Source organism: Pseudochaenichthys georgianus, chromosome 17 (assembly GCF_902827115.2).
Source record: "Pseudochaenichthys georgianus chromosome 17, fPseGeo1.2, whole genome shotgun sequence".
In the NCBI taxonomy this organism is placed as follows: Eukaryota; Metazoa; Chordata; class Actinopteri; order Perciformes; family Channichthyidae; genus Pseudochaenichthys; species Pseudochaenichthys georgianus.
Genome location: NC_047519.1, coordinates 16,841,874 through 16,865,395, shown reverse-complemented (window position 1 = coordinate 16,865,395; position 23,522 = coordinate 16,841,874). Strand labels below are relative to the sequence as shown.

The 23,522-nt window shown below is 37.5% G+C and overlaps 1 protein-coding gene across 10 annotated transcripts in view; it reads left to right on the top strand.

The window, feature by feature from the left end:
- The window catches only part of astn1 (astrotactin 1), a 493,901-nt gene that overhangs the window by 248,482 nt on the left and 221,897 nt on the right, over positions 1-23,522 (top strand). For all 10 annotated transcript variants that reach the window (XM_034105004.2, XM_034105002.2, XM_034104998.2 and 7 more), the window contains one exon: positions 18,690-18,794. In XM_034105004.2, the coding sequence (XP_033960895.1) occupies positions 18,690-18,794 (105 nt within the window). The remainder of the gene's footprint in view (positions 1-18,689; positions 18,795-23,522) is intronic.

Sequence of the window (23,522 nt, the reverse complement as noted above, 5' to 3'; positions counted from 1 at the left end):
GTACACTGACTTACAAAACAACTGGAATATGTGTCATCGATAATTATTCAATGAAAAACTAACCAATGCACCTTAAACCTGGTTATGGGTATCTCTACAATACTGGTTGGTTCCAGGTGATCAGGGCAACATTGTATTTTCTTATTTGAAGAACAATACAAATCGCAGAACAAATAATAAGGCTCCCATTTTCACAATCCCCTTAGTGTCGGTTGTGTATTGGTATTATAAGGTAAAGATAGAGGTAGTAATAAGCTTTAGTTCTTTTTTTTCTTTATTTGCGCAAAGAGCCAAGACGGCTACGTTCTGCCCTGTGCCATTTACTTTTAATCTGCATACCATTACACAGTCCAGTACCCCATGATTGACATTTATATTTGAGAATACCACACATCCCAATGTATATCTAGTGCTTACATTTGCTTTTATCCAATTTACTAAAGGTTGTGGTTCACACTAACTTGGGATCATTGCACCTTTGCATTAACTCTAACCATAATATTTCCTCAAACTTAACACAATAGTCTTGTAGCCATGATTCAAATCCCACCCTATAGCATGCTGTAGTAACTAATCACAAATGTTATGAATAATGCAGTAATACAAAAAAACTATTGTGATAAAAAAATATATGTTCACATATATAATTTAACATATGTTGGAGTTTTGAAGAACTGCACAATAGCAAAATTATGTTTCTTGTTATGATAATATAATGGTAGTGTCACATTATATTTGTAGAAAGTAGGTTATTTCAGATTTCCATTAACAAAGTATCTCCAATTCTTCTTTTATCCAAACCACAAATCCTCTATGAAGTCTGCAGTATCGTCCTATTTCATGTAGTCTTCTCCCAATTCTGTAAGCAACATGTTATATGATAGGGACCTTTTGTACTCTAGCCCTGACATCCTCTGAAAGCATGGAAACCCCCTCACAATATAACATAATAATAACAGAACCTCAGATTTCATTAAAAGCACCAGGCACAATCCACTTCTGTGATATGAGGCTCTTTTCTTACACTACTGACAATTACATCACAGGAGTATCTTGCCACTGACATATCTTTTATTATTTTCTTCTGTATGTGTTTCTGTCTTTGTGTGCACTTGAAAGCCAAGATCTGTCAAGGTGTAACGATTTTATTCCATGCATCTCCATGAAATGTGCAATCTTGCCAAGAAAGTTTGTAAATCTAATGTCTGATTGTTTTTCACACCGCGTTTGAGGGTATATAATACCTGGGAACACGCTAGAGCTGAAATGTATGAAATCACTGTTGGATGAACTTCAAACTTTTTCTATTAGAATTTGACTTGACATTTCTGCTGAAAGGTTAAAACAAAAAGTGAAATGCCAATTGTTCTAAACTTAGCCCTCATCCATTAATAAAACATGGTTATTGGTCCAGATTGCAGAATAGGGGTAATGAATATCATATCAATCAGCGCATTTGAATATGTAGATTCTTGATTGGAATTTAATTGATCATAAAATCATTTTTTGTCCTTTTGTTTTAGCCAGAGCACGTCAGATGTTTTACTCACCAAGGTCATCCTTTGTTTTACTGTATTCCCTCGGTCTTGTCTTATTCAACCTGGCCTCCCTTGGAGTTCTGCCCACAGCCTCTCCGCACACTCCCCGCGCTACCAGCCTTTAGATATGTCAGCACAGAGATGGCACATAATCTATATTTCATAAGGCCTTGATATAATTGGTGGCAGTGAGGGAAGGTCATGCCTTCGGGGGCCATCGTCTTTTTCCCAATGGTTTTCAAGACAGAAAATCCTCAAACAACAGCCTTCTAGTCAAGATGAGGATTATTCACAATGAGGCAGTGAGTGCGGTGTCACTGTTTAAAGGGGAATGGAGTGTGGTGTAGTGAAGCAATTATTCAGCATGTATTTACTTTGAAAAACATGCAGGGGCAATGATTGATTCAGCACAGAGACACATTCTGGAGCCAGTCCTTGAGTGCAGTCATGGCTCATAGCGCTGATTTGGTGTTCCAATTGGGACATATGTTGTATATTTCAGTGTTTTAATGAATTCAAAGTTATTAATTGTGAAATATTTTGTCAGTTACAATATTTCTAAATAAATAACCCAAATGGCCTTCAAATGATGCGATCTGTGCGTAATTGTATTGGGACTCAGTATACATAAATGTTTCTTGTTATTAGTGTTTGGATGTTTTATAGTTGTTTCTGCTTCCACATCAAAGGTTTTCCATTCATATTTGAAAAACTCTTATTATTCATCTTTCCATGTCCTTTATTGATTCTAAAACATCTTGATGAAATATTTTTGACAATGATCTTCAGAAAAAAATATTACCAAACCAGAGGGACATCATGAGTACAACATTCAAAACAGAAATAAGTTGATGATGTTGTTTTAGTATTGAAGCTTTGTAATGACTGCACTTTATCTTTTCTCTCCATCTCTTACTTTATTTCCCCCTTTCCTTCATTTTTGTTATCAGTTCACGTTAAACTAATACTTTATCATATTACCTTTGCAAATTAGAGATAGTTATAGGCTAGAATCAGTCATTTATATGCCTTTTTTATTTGAAGCTCCTACTCATTACTGTTAGGCTTGAATATGCTTATTCTAGCATATTATGTGAACTGAAACAAAGACACAACCTAATATTATATTAATAAATTAAGCTTTGAAGAAATGAAAAAAAGACCTGCACACTAGCAGATCCTTCAATGTACATTCAACTTAATTATGTTAAATGAGCAACCATAGATGAAGCATGCACAGAGCCATCATCAAACAGACTGAGCAACATGCAATATAAGACAATTGTACGTAATACAGTATATGTCCAAAACTGCTTCTTTTGAAGAAACCTTAAGCAACTGAAACAGTTTCATCAGATACTTTTATGGGATAGAATTGCCTGTTTTATACAAAGATCGTTGGTCAAACTTAGATTTAAACAACAACTATGTCAGCATTTGATATCAATGAAGCTGGAAGAACACTGTTACATTATTGCTTAAACCATTTCTCCATACAATTCTAATTCATATCCACAGTACATCTTGTTCTCATTTGTGGAGTAGTTGTATAGTTGGCTGTAGAGAAATGCATCTTGGGTCCATTTTAAAAGAGTGAACATAATGCTAAAATTGTGTTGATGATATTAACCCCTCTAGTGTCCTTAAAGAATAAAACGTCCAAAGTACAAATGTATTCCAGCCTCAACATAAGCTCCAAATTGTAGTATTATGAACCAGTATTAATATACATTGTTGGCTAGTTGTCCCTTTAGTGCAGTGAGAATATTGCAATGCCATTATAATTTAGTTTGATGGCTTTGTTTGTATATGAACAGGAAGAAATACCATTGAAATCACAGTACAATCAGCCCGGTCTTGTTCCCAAGGTGTCAGATGCCAGCCTTTTTCACTGGGGCGTTCTACTAACCTGTATGTCAACACATCCACAGCAATACTAGCTTAGAGTCAAAGTACTTGATGTTGTATGAAGATAAATGACCTCTGCTCAGGGAGGGTGGGTAATTAATTAGTAACCCAACCCTAAACCTGAAGGTCAATGTTAGTGTCTCTCGTAGAACCAATACTCAATATTATATTACAAACTTGCTTTAACCCAAACCACAATGCCTAAACTTTACCATGGCCTTTTGTTTTAATTAACAAGGTTACCCGTGTATTTTTTTGCAAAGCGAAGCATCATTTGTTGACGCATATGTATCTACTGAGTGTGTTTTAAAAAGTGACACCAAGTGAAGACCAAGCATCCCTATATTATGACAGTTTGCAACAATAGCAAACAGTAAATGTAAATGTTGGCTGGATTGGTGGACTATGGGTATTTCCTACATATATAATTTGGACATTTTAAACAGTTTTATCTTCGGCCACACAATCAGTTGTTTCTGCTAATATGTGGTCCTTCCTGACAGTCGATAGGACCGATCAGTATGCTTTTGTGTAAGTCTTTTTTAGAGTCATGGAACTTGAGTTAAAGGTGGGGTAGGTAAGTTTGAGAAACCGGCTCGAGATACACTTGTTATATTCCATGGAATGCTCTTAACATCCCGATAGCAATGAATATCTTAAGAGCTTTGACAACAAATCCATACAAAAATGTCATCTGTGGAAGCTGAAGTACTGTAAAAAGTACAACCAATCACCTGAACCGGCCCGGCTAAAATAACTGAATGGCCTACCTGCCTGTCAGCCTTCCATCTGTGCACAAACTTATCTCGTGCCCTCATTGGTCGTGTGCGCGTTCGTGTGTTGGAGGAGGGGCTCTGTGAGGAAGTGGCAGATTTGTTCCGGTTGTGTATTTTCAGATTCTAGCGCACTCGAGCTGGTTTCTCCAAAATGACCTACCCCACCTTTAAGATTACATGCATACCGAAAAATCCTCTCCAGTGACACCTGGAGTACTAATGCAGGGCAGAAGCAGGATAAACGATGACACATCTTTCTGATCCTGTGCAGAACAAGTCTCTTTATCATATGCTCCTGGTACCGGCAATTCATCTTCAGAGGTTAGTGAAGGGCATCTACAGCCCATCATTTCCCAATAGGGGACACAACATGTACTGACACAGTAGCTTCTATATATGTTGTATGTTTCTACAGGCGTTATCAATCAGCCTCACATGCATACAGTATAGTCAGACATGAACATACACACTTCTTTCACACAAGCACAATTGTGGAATGAGTGCAGACTGCTGTGGCCGTCACACCCTGACTGTGCTGTGCTTTGACCCGATGATGTTTGCGCACTTTAGCCACACTTCCCCCCGCCAAGGGGGTTGCAACAGTGCAACACTTTCTTAGTCACTTCACTCTTGCTACTGGAGTAGTTTAGTGGCTTGTCAGCGCCATGGGTCTCTTTTCCAAAATGCTTTTCTGCCCTCCTCTCAAAGCCCCCCCCCCCCTCTCTCTACTGTATGTCTCTCTCACTCATTGGGACACTTGGATATGTATGACAAGGACATCTGCTGTTGTACTTTCCCTGTGGATACAATTTATTATATAATGTTTGCCATAGCAACAAGGTTGCATAATGTTATTGCAATATTCACTGAATATCCCATGTTTCAAGACAAAAAATACATGGGTGAATCATTTCTAACTGAGAACTAAACTGCTGAAGACTGTCCAATGAAGACATCATTGGTATATTTTTTCTTTTTTGTGTGCAGCCTAACGATATCTGTTCAGTAAGAAAGTACTGCATGCATGGTACATTAAATATCCACATAGTTACCGCTATATCATTTACTTTTTTCCACCACCTGGTCCAGCAACTACAGGTTTGTTTGGATGTAAACTGGAACCTAAACGTTATTTTACAATTTAACCGTGTCACCTAGAAATCACATTTCATAATTCTTTGTTATTGCATGTTGGAATAAACTTCCAATATTAACCTTACATCAGGCCTTTTGTGCAAACAAAGAAGGCATTAAACAGCAAATAACAATGAAACAAAGCCGAACAAATCATTTAAGGCAACATACAAAACTACTATGTACACAAGAATCTTACAACATGGGCCACCAATTACCAACTACAGACAATGACAATCTTTACCTTAAGTTTAACCAAGTGCTTTGAGTAACTTTTTTTGTGCCACGCTCAGTGTGACTATTTATCATTACAAAAATGTTGCCTATTAAATTGATGAGAAGCATTATCCGGTAGGCATTCTGTTTCTCCTAAATGTATTCACTGATGAGAACTAGTCGTGTATAGAGGTAATTTCTGGGAGATAAGGTTGGAGAAATGCCTTTGACGCTTCAATGGATGTAATGAATGAATGCTGAGGTGGAAAACTTGACAAGCTGCTGAGTGCTTTTGGTCATTTACTTTAAACTTAATAGCAAATTAAGTCTAGTTTCTCTTGTTCAGTCACACTGGTCCTCTTTGCTCTCCCTTGTTCAGTAATGCTAAAAGCTAATTTGCCCAGATGTCTTCTCTCCGACTTGCTGTTTCTTTACAATTTAAAAAGCAGACAGCGTAACTGTTGACGTGCAAGCACCATTACAATAGATGTCTGTCCTTCCGTTTGTATGTGTGTTCTGTCTCAATGAAGAAGTTGAAAAAAACAGGCCATTTTCTGGGCCCATTTTCTCAACAATTTCCTGCTTAGTTATTGAGCTGTTAACGTCCTCTGACCATCACGTAAAGCAAGTTCAGTCTTTATTGTTTCTGCCCTTCATAACATCATCCCATGTTCTATTAGTAACTTGGACTGGTCTGCTTTCATAAGGCCTTTCAATTAACAGGGATTGTATTAGAAATATGTTTTTTGTGTAAATACTTCAGCATTTTAGTTTTTAACCGTAACTCAAGTATAACATCCAAAGCTCTATTAAAATTCAATTTTGAATGCAGACCCTCCATGGTAATCAGGTTTAGGAAAGGGTTTTTAATTTATTCCTCAACGCTGATTAATTGCATGGAATTGCTCCAGCCATTTCCTGTGTTAAACGTCAGTTAATTAGCTGACAACATTGGATGGGATAATTAATTCAACTGGGGGTCACAGCATGGTGCCAGTAGATAGGGGGGGGGCACACCCAGTGACACACACCTGTGTGCCTCTTAGCCACCTGCAGCTGGTGTAAGCAGGAGGCTTGTTCTTGACCGTAATGAGACCCTGGGTTTCAGTCAGAATGTCCCTCTTCAGACCTCGATTTTAATATTTGAAAAGGGCCGCAGTGGACGCTCGAGTGCTACAGCAGCACAATGCTGGGTGGATAAATAATGACCCCTGATGCACTGTGGAGCAAGCCTCTCTATCAAAGGCTTCAGAGTATGAGCTGTTTGTCTTTAGAGGTAGGTGAAGGGCATCTGGAGCCCATCACTTACACCTGTTTTGTCTTGCACCACACACATACACACACACATATGGCTGAAGCTTCAATTCTATTCCTGAAGCTGATGAAGAGAGGCCTAATTCCTCCTGGGTCATAAAGTTATGTACCCCCTATGTTTCTTTGATTTTCTTTAACTCATCATGCGGGTTCATCCGTTAGTGGCGTTTTCTTTTCTTTCTGTAAAGTCAGAGCGTTAAATAGCATTTATAAAATGGTCCCACAGTTTCAGTATACTTTTACAAACATACTGTCAACTCAACTGAACACTTATTGCTTTTGAATCCTATACATATACATACTATACACATTTGTACAATGTGTTGTCATAATGCACCTCTTTGTTACAATTGGTCACATTTTTTTAATTTATTTTTTTACTTCCAGCTGAAAGTTTACAAAACGCAAAAAATAAATACAACGGAAATATCAGGGGAATACACTTACATTAAATTGAGTTTGTAGATTTAACCTAATTTATTAAATGTATTATTATTATTTATTATAGTCACAACTTTCTATAAAATACCTAATATTCCATTCATTTTCTGAACATTATGATGTCAAGACGTATCCTTTATGACAGCTTAAGCCTTTTTATCAGCAGTCACAATCAATTTAGGAACAATATTTACTCAATACATCCCACAATGACAGAAGTGCCCGACACACACAGTTATGGTGCTGTAAGTGTATGAAGTGCAGACCTACTGTATCGTCATTGTTGGTAGCAGTGATGCAAATGTATACAAATGAAATTCAACCACCTCAGTATATATTATCAACATTAATACTATACATTCTGGGAACATTATATACAAATAAGTTAACAATGTTTCTAGTTTTTAGTTCAACAATCCTTGATTATTTAGTCAATGCAGTTGGGATTTTGATTTCATAAATGTACTAATACATGTTACAATTCAAAGCCTAGTTTTAATTCTAATGGAATGGTTCTGTCCATAATAGAAGTTAAACGTCTATGTAAATGATGTGTGTTAAATCATTGATTTTTCTATAACTCAAACATGCTTTACTGTATTCTTTATTGTGTGTGTTTCTCAGTAATAATCCCAAAATGCTTCAGTGGTCGCAGATGGGGTTCGCTGGGTTCAGTACGTCTTTGTGTGCTCTGTCAACACTCATTTCCTTTTCATTTACTCATACAGGGTTGACGTTGTATATTTTCAGATTTTAATTAGGCAAAGAACGAGGTGTAAAATAAATCAAACTAGTATGTCAGCTGTTTATTTGCCACACGCATCAGACCATGGTTTATTTTTAAAGAGGGGGGTACACATGCGTGGGCAGTGTTAAATCCAGTAGAAGGGGGATGTTGCGGCAGGCGGTGTGGCAGTGATTCATAGTTCAACCCAGAGTCCCTCTGTCCCCAAGTCCCTCATAATTAAATACTAAGTCTAAGCATATGGCCTTGTGACCACGCAAGCACAAAGGTATCTGCTGAACTTTCCTGGCATCTTATTTTGAGTCGCTGGCAACAAGGGTCCCTTCAGCCTTCCTTTAGCGCTGCGGAAATGAAAAGCGTGTCACCTTGAGATGTCACGAACCACATCTGCCAGCCTAATTACCACAAGCTATGGATTATTGATAGTGTGATGTATAATTATAATTTGGTAGTTGGGTTTGTTTGATGTGTTCGTCAGAAAGAATGGCTTCAAGCACAATGCACACCTGCCATAGTCCATAGTAGTCTTTACTTACATACGCCTCTACAATTACTAGGGGCCTCATTTATAAAGCTTTGTGTAGGATTCACGTTGGAAGGTGGCTTACATAGGACAAAGCAAATAAATACACACACAAATATTCCGATTTATAAAACACTGCACATGCACGTCCTACGCCGGTTTCCCTTTATAAATCACAATCAACTCGAAATGCGGCGCTGCTTTTGTAAAAAAAAATTCTGATCAGAATTGTCTGTCTAGGGAAGACATCTGGACATTGTTGAATAACATTTATTTTCCCATTAGATAAGAACATGGGCCCTTTGGATAACCCCTTCTGTTGGATCCTCACGGTTTCCTCACTCACTCACTCACTCACTCACTCACTCACTCACTCACTCACTCACTCACTCACTCACTCACTCTTCCTCCTCTCTTTTCCACTAAATCATTCATTCCCAGACTTATCCAAGAGTGAAATGGAGCCCTAGCCCAGCTAGTTAATGGGGTTCTATGAGCCATAAGATTACTTTCCTACCTGAGCTCATTCCTATGAATCTTCCTTAGAGAAGCGAGTAAAATAACAAACAGCTTCCAGCTGTACAGCAAAGTTTCAGGAGGACTGTTGGGTGTTGAGACAGCGTTGTGCTCTTGGTGTCAAACATCAGTGAGCCCTGCACTCCTCTGATATTCTCTGCCCTATTTCCCGAAGTGATAGAGTCACAATTGTTAACAACTCGATTTACATTTGCCAAGAACCCTGATTGGAGCTGGAATAAAGACGGCAGGAGTTTTCTCCTGATTCTCTCAACGGAAATCAAAAGTTACATTGAGTTTTTAGGTTGACATTTTGGTTTACATCCAACAACTCTGTTATTTGTAATTTGCCCAGTTTTGTCAGGCCATTTTATAATTCTACTACACTTCAAAAAAACATATTGTAATGTTCTACTTTAAAATAGGATTGTATTTCAGATGATGTTGTGCTTTACCAAAACCTTTTTATATGTACACATGTTATAGGTGTCAATACAACTGCATTCAACATATGCAGATAAAATAACTTAGGTTTTAAATTACAGAGATACATTATATTTGTTGACTTCTCATCGATGTTCTTCCTTTGTGTGATTCCAAAAATGTCAAACTTAACTCCATCACTGTGCTGCTTCTGAGAAAGTGTGTTGGCAATCTTAAAAGAATTTCCCCTCACATTCTTATCAACTTTTGGACTTCTTAGCAGCCCCCAATGTCACAGTGCCCCAGCGCCTGTGTGGTCAGGACTGCCTGGGTCAGACTGAACTCCAAAAACTGGTTTTCTGGCCCATTGTTCAGCTTTCTTGTGTTATTGCCAATTGCATTGCAAATGCTACTTGTTCCAAATGATCAAACCTCGGTGTCTTCATAGCGTCAGAGATCACATTCCCAAAGAAATAAAAGACACCTTGCTACAGTATGTGCTGTGTCATTTAAAATCACTTTTCCTTTACTTGATCTTCTGCATTAAAGCCTCTCATGGGCAGAATAACATGAAAACCAATAGTGAAGCTTTTGCTTAAAATATAGTTTTTTGTTGTCAACATAACATATGGCTGCTAATAGGGATTATGTTGGAAATGTGGACAGGATTGATTGTTCATATATATATTTTGGAAAATTGGTTAATTTAAAATAAACTGGAAAGATATTTTGTGTTGAACACTTGTACTTTTGGACTTTGTTTTCAATGAGGGAATAAAACGATCGTACCTTCATGCAGCTTAACCTGGGTGTTTTATCTTTCTATTTAGACAATGAAAAAGCAAAAACAGGCTAACAATGGATCACTGGGCAAAACGTTCCCAATAGTTGTGGATTCTGGTCCTTGTCTGGGGATTCATAGAAGTACTTGTGAGTTTACATCCTAACAGACTACTTCACACAGTCTCTCACAGAGCTGGACTATTGATTTGATTTGACTTCAATGTATGTAACTACTGTGAACCCCAGTGTCCCGCTAATACAAGTTTAATATATTAGGCTTGAAGACAGCTCTGGTTTTATTCTGTGACGATACAGTCACCGCAGGACATAACACTACTTTTGAATTTCATTTTCAGCTCCTATGTATAACATGCCGTGCTTTGCCCTTCATGAGTGTTGCGTTTAATATTGCCATTAGTCACACAGTTAGCCTTATTAGATTCCACCATTATGCATTTAATCTGCATTAGTATAACTAGGACACGTGTGACCCATTTGTTGTCAGATTCCACAGCTGAGGAAATGTTCATCTCTGAGTCATTCTGAGTGTAGAAATGTTAAACCCTGACAGGAGAGGAAGACACAGTTGACACAAAGCAAATGTGCCAAATGTAAAACAATTACTATATAAATGTTCCATGATGAAAAAGGAAAGACAAGCAGCTCAGCATTATAGGTCACAGTAAAGTTATCTTACATTCATAATTATATATTTCCACTAAATCAGTGTCTGGAATTTCTTCAGAAGCTGTTAGAGGTTTATTTTAAAGACACATGAGCCATACATACCTTTCATTCTGATTCAAATAATTTAACAAATATAACCTTCCCCAAATCTAACAGGCAAACATATTTAATATAAAATGTATATGATAAAAAAGCACACTGAGTTACAAAGAACCCAGTAAGGTATCAAAACAACTGTGCTGCAATAGATTCAAATGTGTTTAGATGTGTTATGCTGTTGCCACTGTCAGTTGTCATTGCATTATAATATCCCACTTTCAAAATGAAGCTCCTTTGTATACATTACATAATATATTGGACAATATGTTTGTATATACGAAATAGGGAATGCTCAATATAATGCAATACAACGCCACATGCCAGCACACACACAAGTACAATAACATATTTAGCTGTTGTATTACATCACATTGCATCATACAGGTGTAACCATGTTTACTGGTCCTTTTGGGCATTTTTTATTTATATTAACCACAAAATTCACATGTTCAGTAAGTAAATAATATATAATGTTTATTTATTTTCCTTTGGATCAGCACATCAAACCCCAAACCCATATTGTACTCCCCAGTACACTATTCATTTATCATGGGCCCTAAAACAGAAGGTCTTTTCTTTTTGCAGAACTTAAGCCGTTATTATGCCCTTGAGACAACTGTGCAAAATGTATGGTTTCCAAACTACACGGCAATGTTGTTTTCACTTGCATCACAACATTGCCAAATTGAGTTGTAATACAACTTTACATGTGTGAGATGTAGCCACGAGTAGCAGTAGAAGTAAAACATACTAAAAAAGTTCCTCTTTGTAATCAAATGATGTATTACATTTATTGTCATGGCAGTGTTGTACGACAGCCTTATTTGCTCCACCATTAACTGCTTTTAGGCAAATTATGTTTTGGTATGAAAGAGATTTTTATGCCCAGTATTTTTCCTAAATGCAATCAGCTGTAATACATAGCGCATCCCTGACCAGGCTGCTTCTCTTGAACGCTCTGGCGCCGACTGCACAGAAAGAGAATGAATGTGAACTTGGGATGTTTGCAAAGTGAAGTTCAGTCAAATTAATCATTCTGTCAGACAATGAGAGCAGAGAACCCCAGGGCTAAAAGGGAGACAAGGCCTTTCAGCAAGAAGAAGAATACGCTGCGCTACTGTATATGTTTTGGGCTTGTAATTCATTTTCACTAACAGAGGCAGTGCTGTGCTCTCGCTCTCTCTGCGCCGGGGAATATGTCTATCGTTCCGGGGAGCCATTTCCCATAAGAGGGGATAAATGGATGTGGCTGAAGGTGAGGACAATGCAGGAACATCACATTTTAGAGGCTTATTCATCAAGAGCAGAGGTGGTGCAAGGCCTTTTCTCAACATGCTTGTAAGGGAACTGTTACTGGCCTTTCGTGCTCATACTTCATATCCAATTTATGCCCTCATGATATGAATAAGGATCATCATTTGGTGTATTGCCAAGTAGGCATTTGCTTCGGTGTAAGAAGTAAGAATACATTAAAATGTCAAATAAGCTGATACGGAAATGTTATAACTACTTAAGTCAAAGCATGTGTACAAGAAACATACATATACAGAAAATGGAAGTACAATTAGTTTATAACTTTTAACTGTGAAAGTAGAAAGTGAATCACAGTTGCTTAAAATAGATCATTCAGGTTTGAATTGACCAATCTATTTTAATGTTATTTTTGAGTTATCCACAACTGACTCCATCTAAATCTTGTGTTAACCCTTAGATGGGCAACCACATATTAATCATTTTGAAAATGCATTTATTGCTATTTTAGACTACATTCCCAATGAATATACTGTATGTATCTATTTGGACATTGCACATTGTGTATACATTATATTATTAATATTACACCCATATTACACTGTTGTTACACCTTCATTACATCCAAAGTACACTGTTATTACACATATTTGACATCAACATTACATTTATATTACACCCTGGTTACACATTGGCACATCCTGTCGAATGACTGTATCCCTTACAATACTGAACAAAAGTTAAAAAAAACTACTCATGTCACTCTTAAGTGAATATGATAAGTAAACGGTGAACAATCTAAAACTCCTTGCTGTGTGTATTGCATTGACATCTGGAAGTTAAAATAGTAGTATAAAATAATATTTATAAGCAGAGTTTTAACTTTAGTGTTATGCATTTGGTACGTTTTAGCTACGTGTACAGAGCTGCATTCACCTTTTTATTACCTGACTGTTATGTCTCAATCTATCTTTCTCATACAAGCAGAAGAAAATATTACACACACACTGTTTCCCTCTCGTTTCCCTCTTCCGTGTCGTGGTTTGTGAAAACGTGTCTCAGTCACAAGCATTACCCATATACCTTCTGGATGTGCTCGTGAACCGGGTGGGGAGGGGGCAGTCACATTGATGTATTGCTGTAATCCCAACGCTGCAGCATGACACGGCTGTGAGTTGCTATGGGAGACGAGATGATTTATATGTTGCGACTCTGCTAACGGCCCAATATAACTGATGTTAATGTTGAAGGCCTGATCCTGCATTCTGATGGAGAAATGAAGGGGGTATTGCTACTAATTGAAACAAGTGAAGATAAATGTAATAAATAAATCAATATATGTGTGCAGGACTCACTAAGGAGAATGTGAGGGATTATTTATTCCCCCCAATTCATGTTCATTGACACTCATTGCTCTATCACTGCATGTCTTTTTAAAGTCGGATTGGTCCTTCAATGCCGTCTTAGAACAGCTATGTCTCTCACTTCAATGTGTGATGAATGTTTCCTCTTCCTTATGTGTCCAATTGCAGGTTTATTTACATGTCCACATGGTGTGTTTTATCTGCCACACGTGGCAGGTCAATGGTCGCTGGAGAAGGATGTGTGTGTAACATTGGGTAGAGCGTGCAGTGAATGAAAAACATTCATATATGGGGGACTTCCCCAGGAGGAGGAGATGAGTGTTGGAGCCATTTTCTGTGTTGACAATGAGTGTATTATTTTCTTATTAATTTAGATCTTAATATATTCTTTCCATTTATGTATTAGTACCGAATTAAATATTTGGAGAAAAACCTTGATTTACTGCGAGCCAGACCTGTGATATAAGGAAGGGGTGGGACTGAGCGTGAGTAGGAAATTGTCTCCAGCAATGAACGGGGAATCGGAGCAGTCTTTGACCTCACGTTACACTGATCATTTTTGTTTGTTTAAATATATGGAAGTAAATAAATCGTCCGAGGAAGGCAAATAAATCAGCGCCTACAGAGCTTTATTTGGATGGTGTTTAACGTGTGAGTCAAGAAGCGGATCCCTGTTGACGTGGCACAGTTTTTAGATATCCCACAAGAATGGGCCATGACATAGTCAAAGACTCCGGGCCGTTATTGATTTCAGCAGGGTTGGTAAATGGGGCTAAATCAATTTACCGAGCTTTAAAGGAACAATATGTTAAAGCAGCATGAAATAATTATTGCTTGTATACCATCGTCATTGCACCTGCTAGTGTTTATTCTTCCTCTGGTACCAGAAAAGCAACCTCAAATGGTGAAAAACACAACTCCAAATACACTCTGAAATTAATATAGAGATTTCACCTTAAGAAAAAAGAAAGACACATCATTATTTATTCTCTAACATCTTTAGCAACAATACCAATAATGCACATGGTCTTTTTAGTGCCAATACTAGCCAAATCAATCACCTCTACACCAAAAACATCTGAACTCCTCTCCCCTTAAAGCACACATCATGCTATTTTTAGGCATATATTATGGGTCTCAGATATATACAAATATATAAAAACATGTCTATGAAGTGTTTTGCTTAAAATAGCAAACAGATCACCCATTATAGCCATCCCTCCTCATACCCCTCTTTTGCAGCCCTGTTAGAGAAACGCGGATTGTGGGTCCTTAGCTTGAAAGAGAAGGCGGAGCTAATGCCTGATCAGAATTCTACCGGAGATAAAGTTAAATTCTGCTGTGATAAAACGCCATCCTGTTCTAAACCACATCAAAGATTATTTCTGAAACATTATGGAGCTCAAATGCTTTTTCTCTTGCAGGTCTATCACAAGGTGAGTTCCTTTTGTATGTCCTGCTTTTTAATCACATGTGCTCTACACAGTACAGGTTAGCTCTGAGTGTTAGTGAGGCTTGCTAATGTAAACAAAGACGATATTACGTCCAAAACACATCAGGCATTTTTCTGATTGTTGCAACATTCCGTTGGTCCACCGCCAATTTGACGTCATATTGGCAGCAAATCTGTATCGGCTCGTTCTACCCCCGTTTTTTTAAAGATGTGGGTACGGAGGAAAAGAGAAAGAGTTTTATTTTCTGACACTGCGTGAGTTCCCCGACAGACCGTGGACACATATTTATGTATAAAAGACATCAAAAAATTCATTTTGCATGATAGGTCAACTTTCTTAAGTTACATAATTCATGATATTAAAGGTGGGGTAGGTAATTCACTTCAGAAACACTTTGTTATATTCCATGGAATGCTCTTAACATCCCGATAGCAATGAATATAGTAAATGCTTTGACAATAAATACATACAAAAATGTCATCTGTGGAAGCCGTGGTACTGTAAAAAGCACGACCAATCATCTGAGCCGGCACGGCTAAAATAACCGGATGGCCTACCTGTCTGTCAGCCTTCCATCTCGTGCACAAACTTATCTCGTGCCCTCATTGGTCATGTGCGTCTCCGTGTGTGTTGGAGGAGGGGCTCTGTAAGGAAGTCTGAAGGAACTTTACTTTCAAATTATTGCGCACTCGAGCTGGTTTCTCCATTCTTACCTACCCTACCTTTAAATCAGCTGTTAATAGTTCAATGTCATGTAGAAAAAATGAATTCCCATCCATTCTCCAAGGCATTGAGTAAAATGTAATACCTTTGACGGCAGAACTCCATAGGCCATTATTCATCAATCTTAAGCAGCAGATCTGCTGTGTTGATGCTTTACCAACACACTCCTTTGCAAAACGTTTTTGCCAACAGATTAACTGCCAAATATCTCCCTTTCATCAGGTCATTTTCACCAATCCTAGAAGAGTAGACTGGACACATGTGTGATTCCCAAACACAGATCAAGGCCAAACCTTCCCTTTGGAAGTTCAATTATTTATAAAAGTTGCCCACCAGCAATTATGTCACTTGTTGACCTCACATGATTACTTTCAATCAGCCAAATTACCTTCTGTCACCAAGCAACTACACAGTCCCACAGAGTCTCTTTGCAAGGGATTTGAACGAATGGATAATTGCATCCGCCCAGACCTTTTACAAGATTCAAGACTTTAATTGTGATTCGTACATAGCTACAGTGTAGTTATGTCGATGAACATCTTAGGTCACAGGCTCCTCCCACAGTGCAACACAATAAAACAGATCAAATAGTCCAATAAATACAATAACATAGAATATAAGTAGTGCCATAAGAGTCCATATACAAGTGATACATAATGTGTAAGTTGCAACAAGTTTTGAAGCTAAATGCAGACAAAATTGAAGGGCTGAGGGTTAAAAACAAAAAGTACAAATCAGGAATATTAGTATAATCTTGGATTCAGTTTTAAACTGTAACATCCATGTTAAATCAATTACATGGTCTGCATTCTACCACTTTTTCCAAACATAGCAAGGATTGGATAATTAATGTCTAGGCAGGACTTAGAGAAAGTAATCCATGCTTTAATTTCCACTAGGTTAGACCACTATAATTGTCTTTTCTCAACTGAATTATATACATATAACTTTGTGTACTGCATGACATGTTTTATAAAGACAAATGTGCCTTGCCTAACGTGGGGGATTGATGGCATTTATCAAATCTGAAGCAAGTGACGAATCAGAAAACTTCCTAATCTTTTTTATTTGGGTCCGTAGTTTTAAACAAATACAACTTAACACATATGTTGTGGTTGAGGAGGCAGGGACATGTACTTGAGTGGCAGCCTGATTATTGTTTACAGCCCAAGGATACATGAGGTGAGCAGCATCAATTTGTATCTGACACATCATTTTTGATGTTTATTTTCCGCACCTTATTTAGTATGCCACCGTCAAGGCTAGCATGCTATTGCTAGTGGATGGAAATGCCTGTCTTTCAGATGGTTTGTCTGTTTGCTGGTTGACCACGTTGCTGGTCCATACTGAAATATCTTAAAGGTCTCCTATTATACTCTTTTTCACCAATATATTATAGGTCTCAGATATATACAAAACATGTCTCTGGAGTGTGTGCCTCTAAATACCAAACATATCACCCATTTTAGCATCCCATAATCCCCTCTGTTTCAACCCTGTTTCAAAGGTGCTGATTGTGCCTTGTTGGCGGTTTTTCTCTGAATATAAATTGTTGTTCTAAGCTGCGACAACAAGTTAATTACTACTCATAATTAATTCATCACAATTCTCTCACTGTCATAGTGACACATTATACGTGTGATTACAATTGAATACTTACAAAACACTGCCCTTTTTGTGAGAGGTAATAGCTTCTTAATTAAGAAGTTATTATGCCGGTTTACCGTCTCACAGTGTTTTCCTTTGCTGATCACTTCATGATCTCTGTGAAATGTTGAAGAAGAATGAAAGATACATTTATTTGTATTTTATAGTTTTTATTTATGAACAGTGATGGATGTCAACACCAGATTCAGACAATGCTTTCTTAAAGAGGACGAGGTATCTGTGTGCTCGTGATATGCATGTCTGATATAAAAGTGAGATGTTGGCTTACATCAAACATTTAAGAATTATACCTTCCTTTTAATATACCACTGTATAGTGTATGTATTATTTGATGCCTTTTTTCTGTAGATCAGGCAACACTTTGATCTAACACGGGAGACTTAGCTTGCTTCTCCTGTCATATACTATAATATTTCATATTGATCAAATATTATTCACAAATCTTCAGGTAAACAAGAATAAGATGTAGGGCAGCCTTTTGATCTTCAATCTCCACCGCTATAGGAGTAAATAACACATTGATAGTAGATTTTTAATACGCTTCCATCAAGCACCAAGGACTCAGGGTGTCCGCGGGGTCTTAAAAAGACTAAATCAATTTAGCGAAAATGAAGGCTATTAAAAAGTATTAAACGGCATTTTCCAAGGTATTACATGTTGTAGCTTGTTTTCAATAAGTACATAAATTGTCAAAAGAGGTCGTATTCTACAGTCTGCCTGAATGTAGTCATGGCGTAGGTGTGTAGTGTGATTCTGTGTAGTTTATTTATGGCATCCCGTTGGATTTGACGTCATCTGAACAGGACATCGCGCGCTCACTGCTTGATAGCCCGCGAAGGTCCGTTTACGCCGGTTGTTAAACAACATCGTTTGGGGAAATGCAAGTCTGCGTCCAAATGGTTGGAAGATAAGGAGGAAGGACAATCAACACTGTATATAGTCAATGTGAGGTAAAGTGTGTCGCCAATGTAACCGGTTAGAACTCAAAGTGGCGATGAGGTCTTAACATGTATGGAAAGGGTCTTAAAAAAGGTCTTAAAAGGTCTTACATTTGACTTCAGGATTCCTGCATATACCCTGGGACTGCATCCATATTAAAACATGTGTTTTGTGTGTGTTGTTGCAGGTATGGTGAACTTCAGCGAGGTGTCTGGCTACCCCCTGGTTCAGCACTGGAGTCTTCGCTCTGTGCTGTACCACGTCAAACTCAATCAGTGGGTCCTCTCTCAAGGTAATTCATAAAATATTATATATGTATCATGTGTTATTCCAGATTGTTTATGTATGCTGTAGGAGACCACGCTTGGGTCTCTGTGGCTTAACTTTCATGGTCTAGACGGTGAATTACAGCCCCATCGGCTATCAATTATTAATCACATTGTAATTAATGTGAGTGACACATCAAGGTTAGCCGCTCATCTTAACAGTTTGAATACTTTTAGTTTTCATTTGATCAGCTATGTGGTTAGCAGCATGCTGTGATCTTTTATAGCTAGCCCATATTTAAGCTAGCCTATTTACTTTTACAGTTCATTAACATGTAATTTAATTGGAAATGAATAACATTGGCATAATAGCCTACATGAATGCACAAAGATATATTTATAGCATTGTTTTTGTAGGTTGAGGAAGATCCTAAGATATACTATTTTTAAAATACTAAAACCATAGTCTATAATTACTATATAATATAGTATTATTATTTACAGTAATATCATATTACAAGTAAAATGTTGTTATTCAAAATATTACTAAACAAAATGTAAAATAGTATTGCATCAACTAAAAGTAAAAGCAGTCATTATGTAAAACGGTCAACTACTAACAAATAAATGTTGTATTATAATGTATTGTTTTATATTTTTATTAAATCATATTATACTATTGAAGTCAATATATGCATTGCTTTATTGTTGAAGCTGATAAATATGGGATATTTTTTAATTATTAGTTTCACTATAAACCCTGACTCGTTAGGTATTACCTTTATCCGTAGCAATACATGATAATTCATTTGGTATGCCTTACATTACATTACATCACTTGTTAGACACTTTTATCCAAAGCGACTTACATACTCAATACTGTGGACAATCCCCACAGGAGCAATTTGGGGTGAAGTGTCTCAGGGACACAACGACATGCTGACTGCAGTGGGACTCGAACTTGCTATACCCCTGATTCAAAGTTCAGCGCACTAAGTTCAGCGCACTGAGCCACAGCCTCCCCGTATGCTGTTTTATATTTGTATTATTTATCTCATTCTGCGAAGTAACTCATTGTTAAAGGTATCAAATACATTTAGAGAGGTAAATGTACAATGCTTGTAAAATGTAGTAGAGTAGATAAGCGTAAAGTAATACTCAAATAAAGTACTTTAAAATGGTACGTCAGTGAATACTTGAATATGTGTATTTTTTTTTTTTCATTACTAATTTTTGATGCTGTATGCGCAGTGGAAAAATGTACTGTAACAGTAGACAGAAAGTTGTCCAAGGATTAATAAACGTTTCTTAATCTGTTCTTATCAGCAGCAGTTGTATGGTAATAAAGTTCTCCAACATATAAAGACCAGCCCCAAAGGACGCACCGCAGGCAATTTTGTAATGTGCTGCTAAAAGGTTCGAGTTGGGTCCATTACATTGAATTAAACCCTTGTGGAAACAGTCAATTGTTTTTGGATTGTGGTGTTGCTGCTCGGCGGCAGTACAGAGAAAACCCTGAAAAGCAATAAATGGGCCAGGGTCAAGTTCCCTCTAATCACAAATAAGTTAAAGTCACTTCAAAAGGGCACGGAATAAAAAAAGAAAGCTGCTCAACAAGCACAAGCAAACAAGAGGCCCTGAGTGCTGTGAGACACAATGCCCTCTGACTATTATTATTATGGCTTAAACTCACTGCTTAATTGAATAATAACTCATTATAGTTTTAATAGACGATACATCCAGAAGCACACATAGTCCCTGGGTGCTAATGAAGACGGATGTTTCTAAACAAAATGTGAATAAACTGCATAACAATGATTTTCTTACAGTAATGACAGGAAAGGGTCTCTGTTTTTTTGCAGTCTGTTTAAGGGAGCAGCTAAACCCATGGCATTATAATGGGGTGCTATATAGTTATGTTTATACTTCACATAGCAAATAATAACATAGTATTGCATGTCAGTACCTGAATACATGGAAGTTCCCTGTAATTAATGTGAAATAGACTACTAAACTAATTGTATAATAGATGTAAGAAGGTATGTGATAGTGGCAGTTGTTGGACGAGTTTTCATGTGCCACTGACTTTTATTCATATTATACAACTAATTTGTAACGATATTTGGACAATGGGTCTATCAACCGGCATACTTAATCCCTCATATTTTGATTGGTGTGTAAAAGAAGCTGAAAACGGTTTAGTTTATGTCATAGAGCCGTGTTTAGAGTTAAAAAGTGACTGCTGCATGCCCGTATGATGACAGATAAACACAGCTAGATAGATAGTAGTTCTGATTCAGAGACATGTATGTCACTTCATTCCTCTTGTTTTGTCTCTGTCCCTCTGATAGCCTTTCATTTATCACAAAGCTTTGTATCCATGGCAAGACCAAGACGTTCTGACAGCGCCTGCCATGGAAACTTCACAGAATAAGATAACTGTGGATAGGTATTTAGTCAAGCAACACTTCTTCTGAAGGCTGCTCCTTGTTGCTGACACATCGAGGATTTGACTGACTATTCCCCATGGGCTTCTCAGTACTAAATGTTTTATTCTAGAAAAATATATCCGCCTTTTTATTTTTGTATTTGCCACACTAGATAACTTGCATTGTCCTGTTGGCAGTGTGAAGTAAAGGGTGAAGGATGTACAATCTGTTGAAATATCACATTTATTCATGTTGCCTTGCTGGAAGTGTCATCTGATAATTTGGATTTTGATCATGTTTCAGGTGCATGCATTATTCATAAATCCATCATAAATAGTTTCCATTCTGATAAGTGCCGCTAGCTTACTGTAAATACAGCCATGACACCTCTAATGCATTTCCAATGGTGCTGCTGTGGTTTGAAAGTGGCTGCCATGTCTGCTTTCTGTTTTCAATCTGAAGCAACTCGGCACCCTCCGAATATATATATTTGTTCACTCCCATTTACCACTTTAGCTCATCATAATTCCACCAAATGGTTGATGCTACTGTTTTTTTGACGTCTGATAGCGAAGCCCCCATTGCTCATCCTCACGGCGCTTTCTGTCTCTCACTTCAGTGGCCTCCTAATTTAATTTTGGAGGAGAAGTAAAAACAAGCAGAGCGTGATTGCTGAGATATTAATACTGCATGGAAATGATAATGATGAATTGCTATTGCACTTTTGTTTCCCACTATTTACTAAGAAAGGATCATATTTTCTAAATGATGGTCAATGTGACATATCACATACTTTCTCCTACATGTCATGATTTAATTCTGTGGCATAGTGTGTTGAATCCACAGATATGTTTATCCTGTTTGTTTTCAAGTATGTACCCATTACATTACCCTATAGTTGCTGATACAGGATGTGCCCTTTGCTCAACGCGAGGTTGGGTGCCTTACAGGGAAAAAGCTAGTTAGTTTCAATGATATGGTTACATCCGCTGCTAGCTTGCGCTGCTACATACAGCTGTCATCTGATTTGTTTCACATCAAACTAGCGGCACCTCCGTCTCCATAGAAATGCAACGTCAGCACAGAGCTGTTTTACCGAGCATAATGTGAATGCAGCAGTAGTAGTGCTTTATTTCACCATTGTGGGTAAAAAAAGCTGTCATTTCAGTTTAGGTCTCTGCTAGGACATTAAAACCCCAAGGGAGATTTTCTGTCTAAATGAGCTATACAAATATCCTTGACCCCGAGGTTTTTACCACCACTTATCCTGGTCTAAATAAAGAGGGAAATAGTAATATTTAACCTTTGAGTCGTTGTAACATCTCCTGCCACACTACTGCCGATGGGGTTGTCATATCCAGTCAGAGATTAGGCTCTATGTGATGCAAGTGGATTCTTAACCTTATTTAGAAATACATATACAGTGATTGAAAGCGAGAATTCCTTTGTTTTTTTAAGGAAAACATTCAAACAACAATTGCAAATCCACACAATACAACTCACAGTGGGTAGGGTTTTGTTTTGGAAACTGAATTTCCCCCTCGGGGATCAATAAAGGTCCATCTTCTTCTTCTTCCTTACGACTATAGTAAAAACATGGTAAGAATTTCAAATATAGAGACAGTGTGATATGTATTTGCTGTCTGAAGGCAACTATAACATTTCACAACGAAACTAAAGAGGAAATCAATGAACAATAACTGAACTTAGCAATATGGGTCTAGAGTTTCATTTCAACCAGGGAATGTCAATGGTACAAGATACCATAATAAACACTAACAGACTCAGGCTAAAAGGATTCAGATGGCATGTTGGCCGACAACATACGTAGAAGTGCACGTGTGTCTAATGGACACGTTTCTAATGGAAATGAGTCGAATGGACCTGTGTCTAATGGTGTGCGCTTAGCTTCCTTGTCACTATGTATAAAAGAAAGCGCTGTGCCCTATTCAATAAACTCAACGGTTTTGATGGTTATCATACAACCTTACTTGGCTATCTTATATATAATTATATATAAAGCCCCATATTGGCACCACATGTTACTCTGGCCATTATTAGCTGTAACTCTTTTTGTGATCGACATCAAACTTTAAATGCACTTTTTCTATGAGTGAAGATCAACTGATAGAGTATGAAAAATAAGGTGATATGAATATAAAGACAGAGCTACAGTACAACGTTTGCAGCTGGATGATCAACATTTGTTTTGCCTAGTGTTGCAAGCTGTATTATGTACACATTTTGCTATCATCTGTTTTCATAAGGTATTCTGATTCTGACCCTTCATCCGGCATTATGAAACATCTTCAAAGTGTTTGGGCT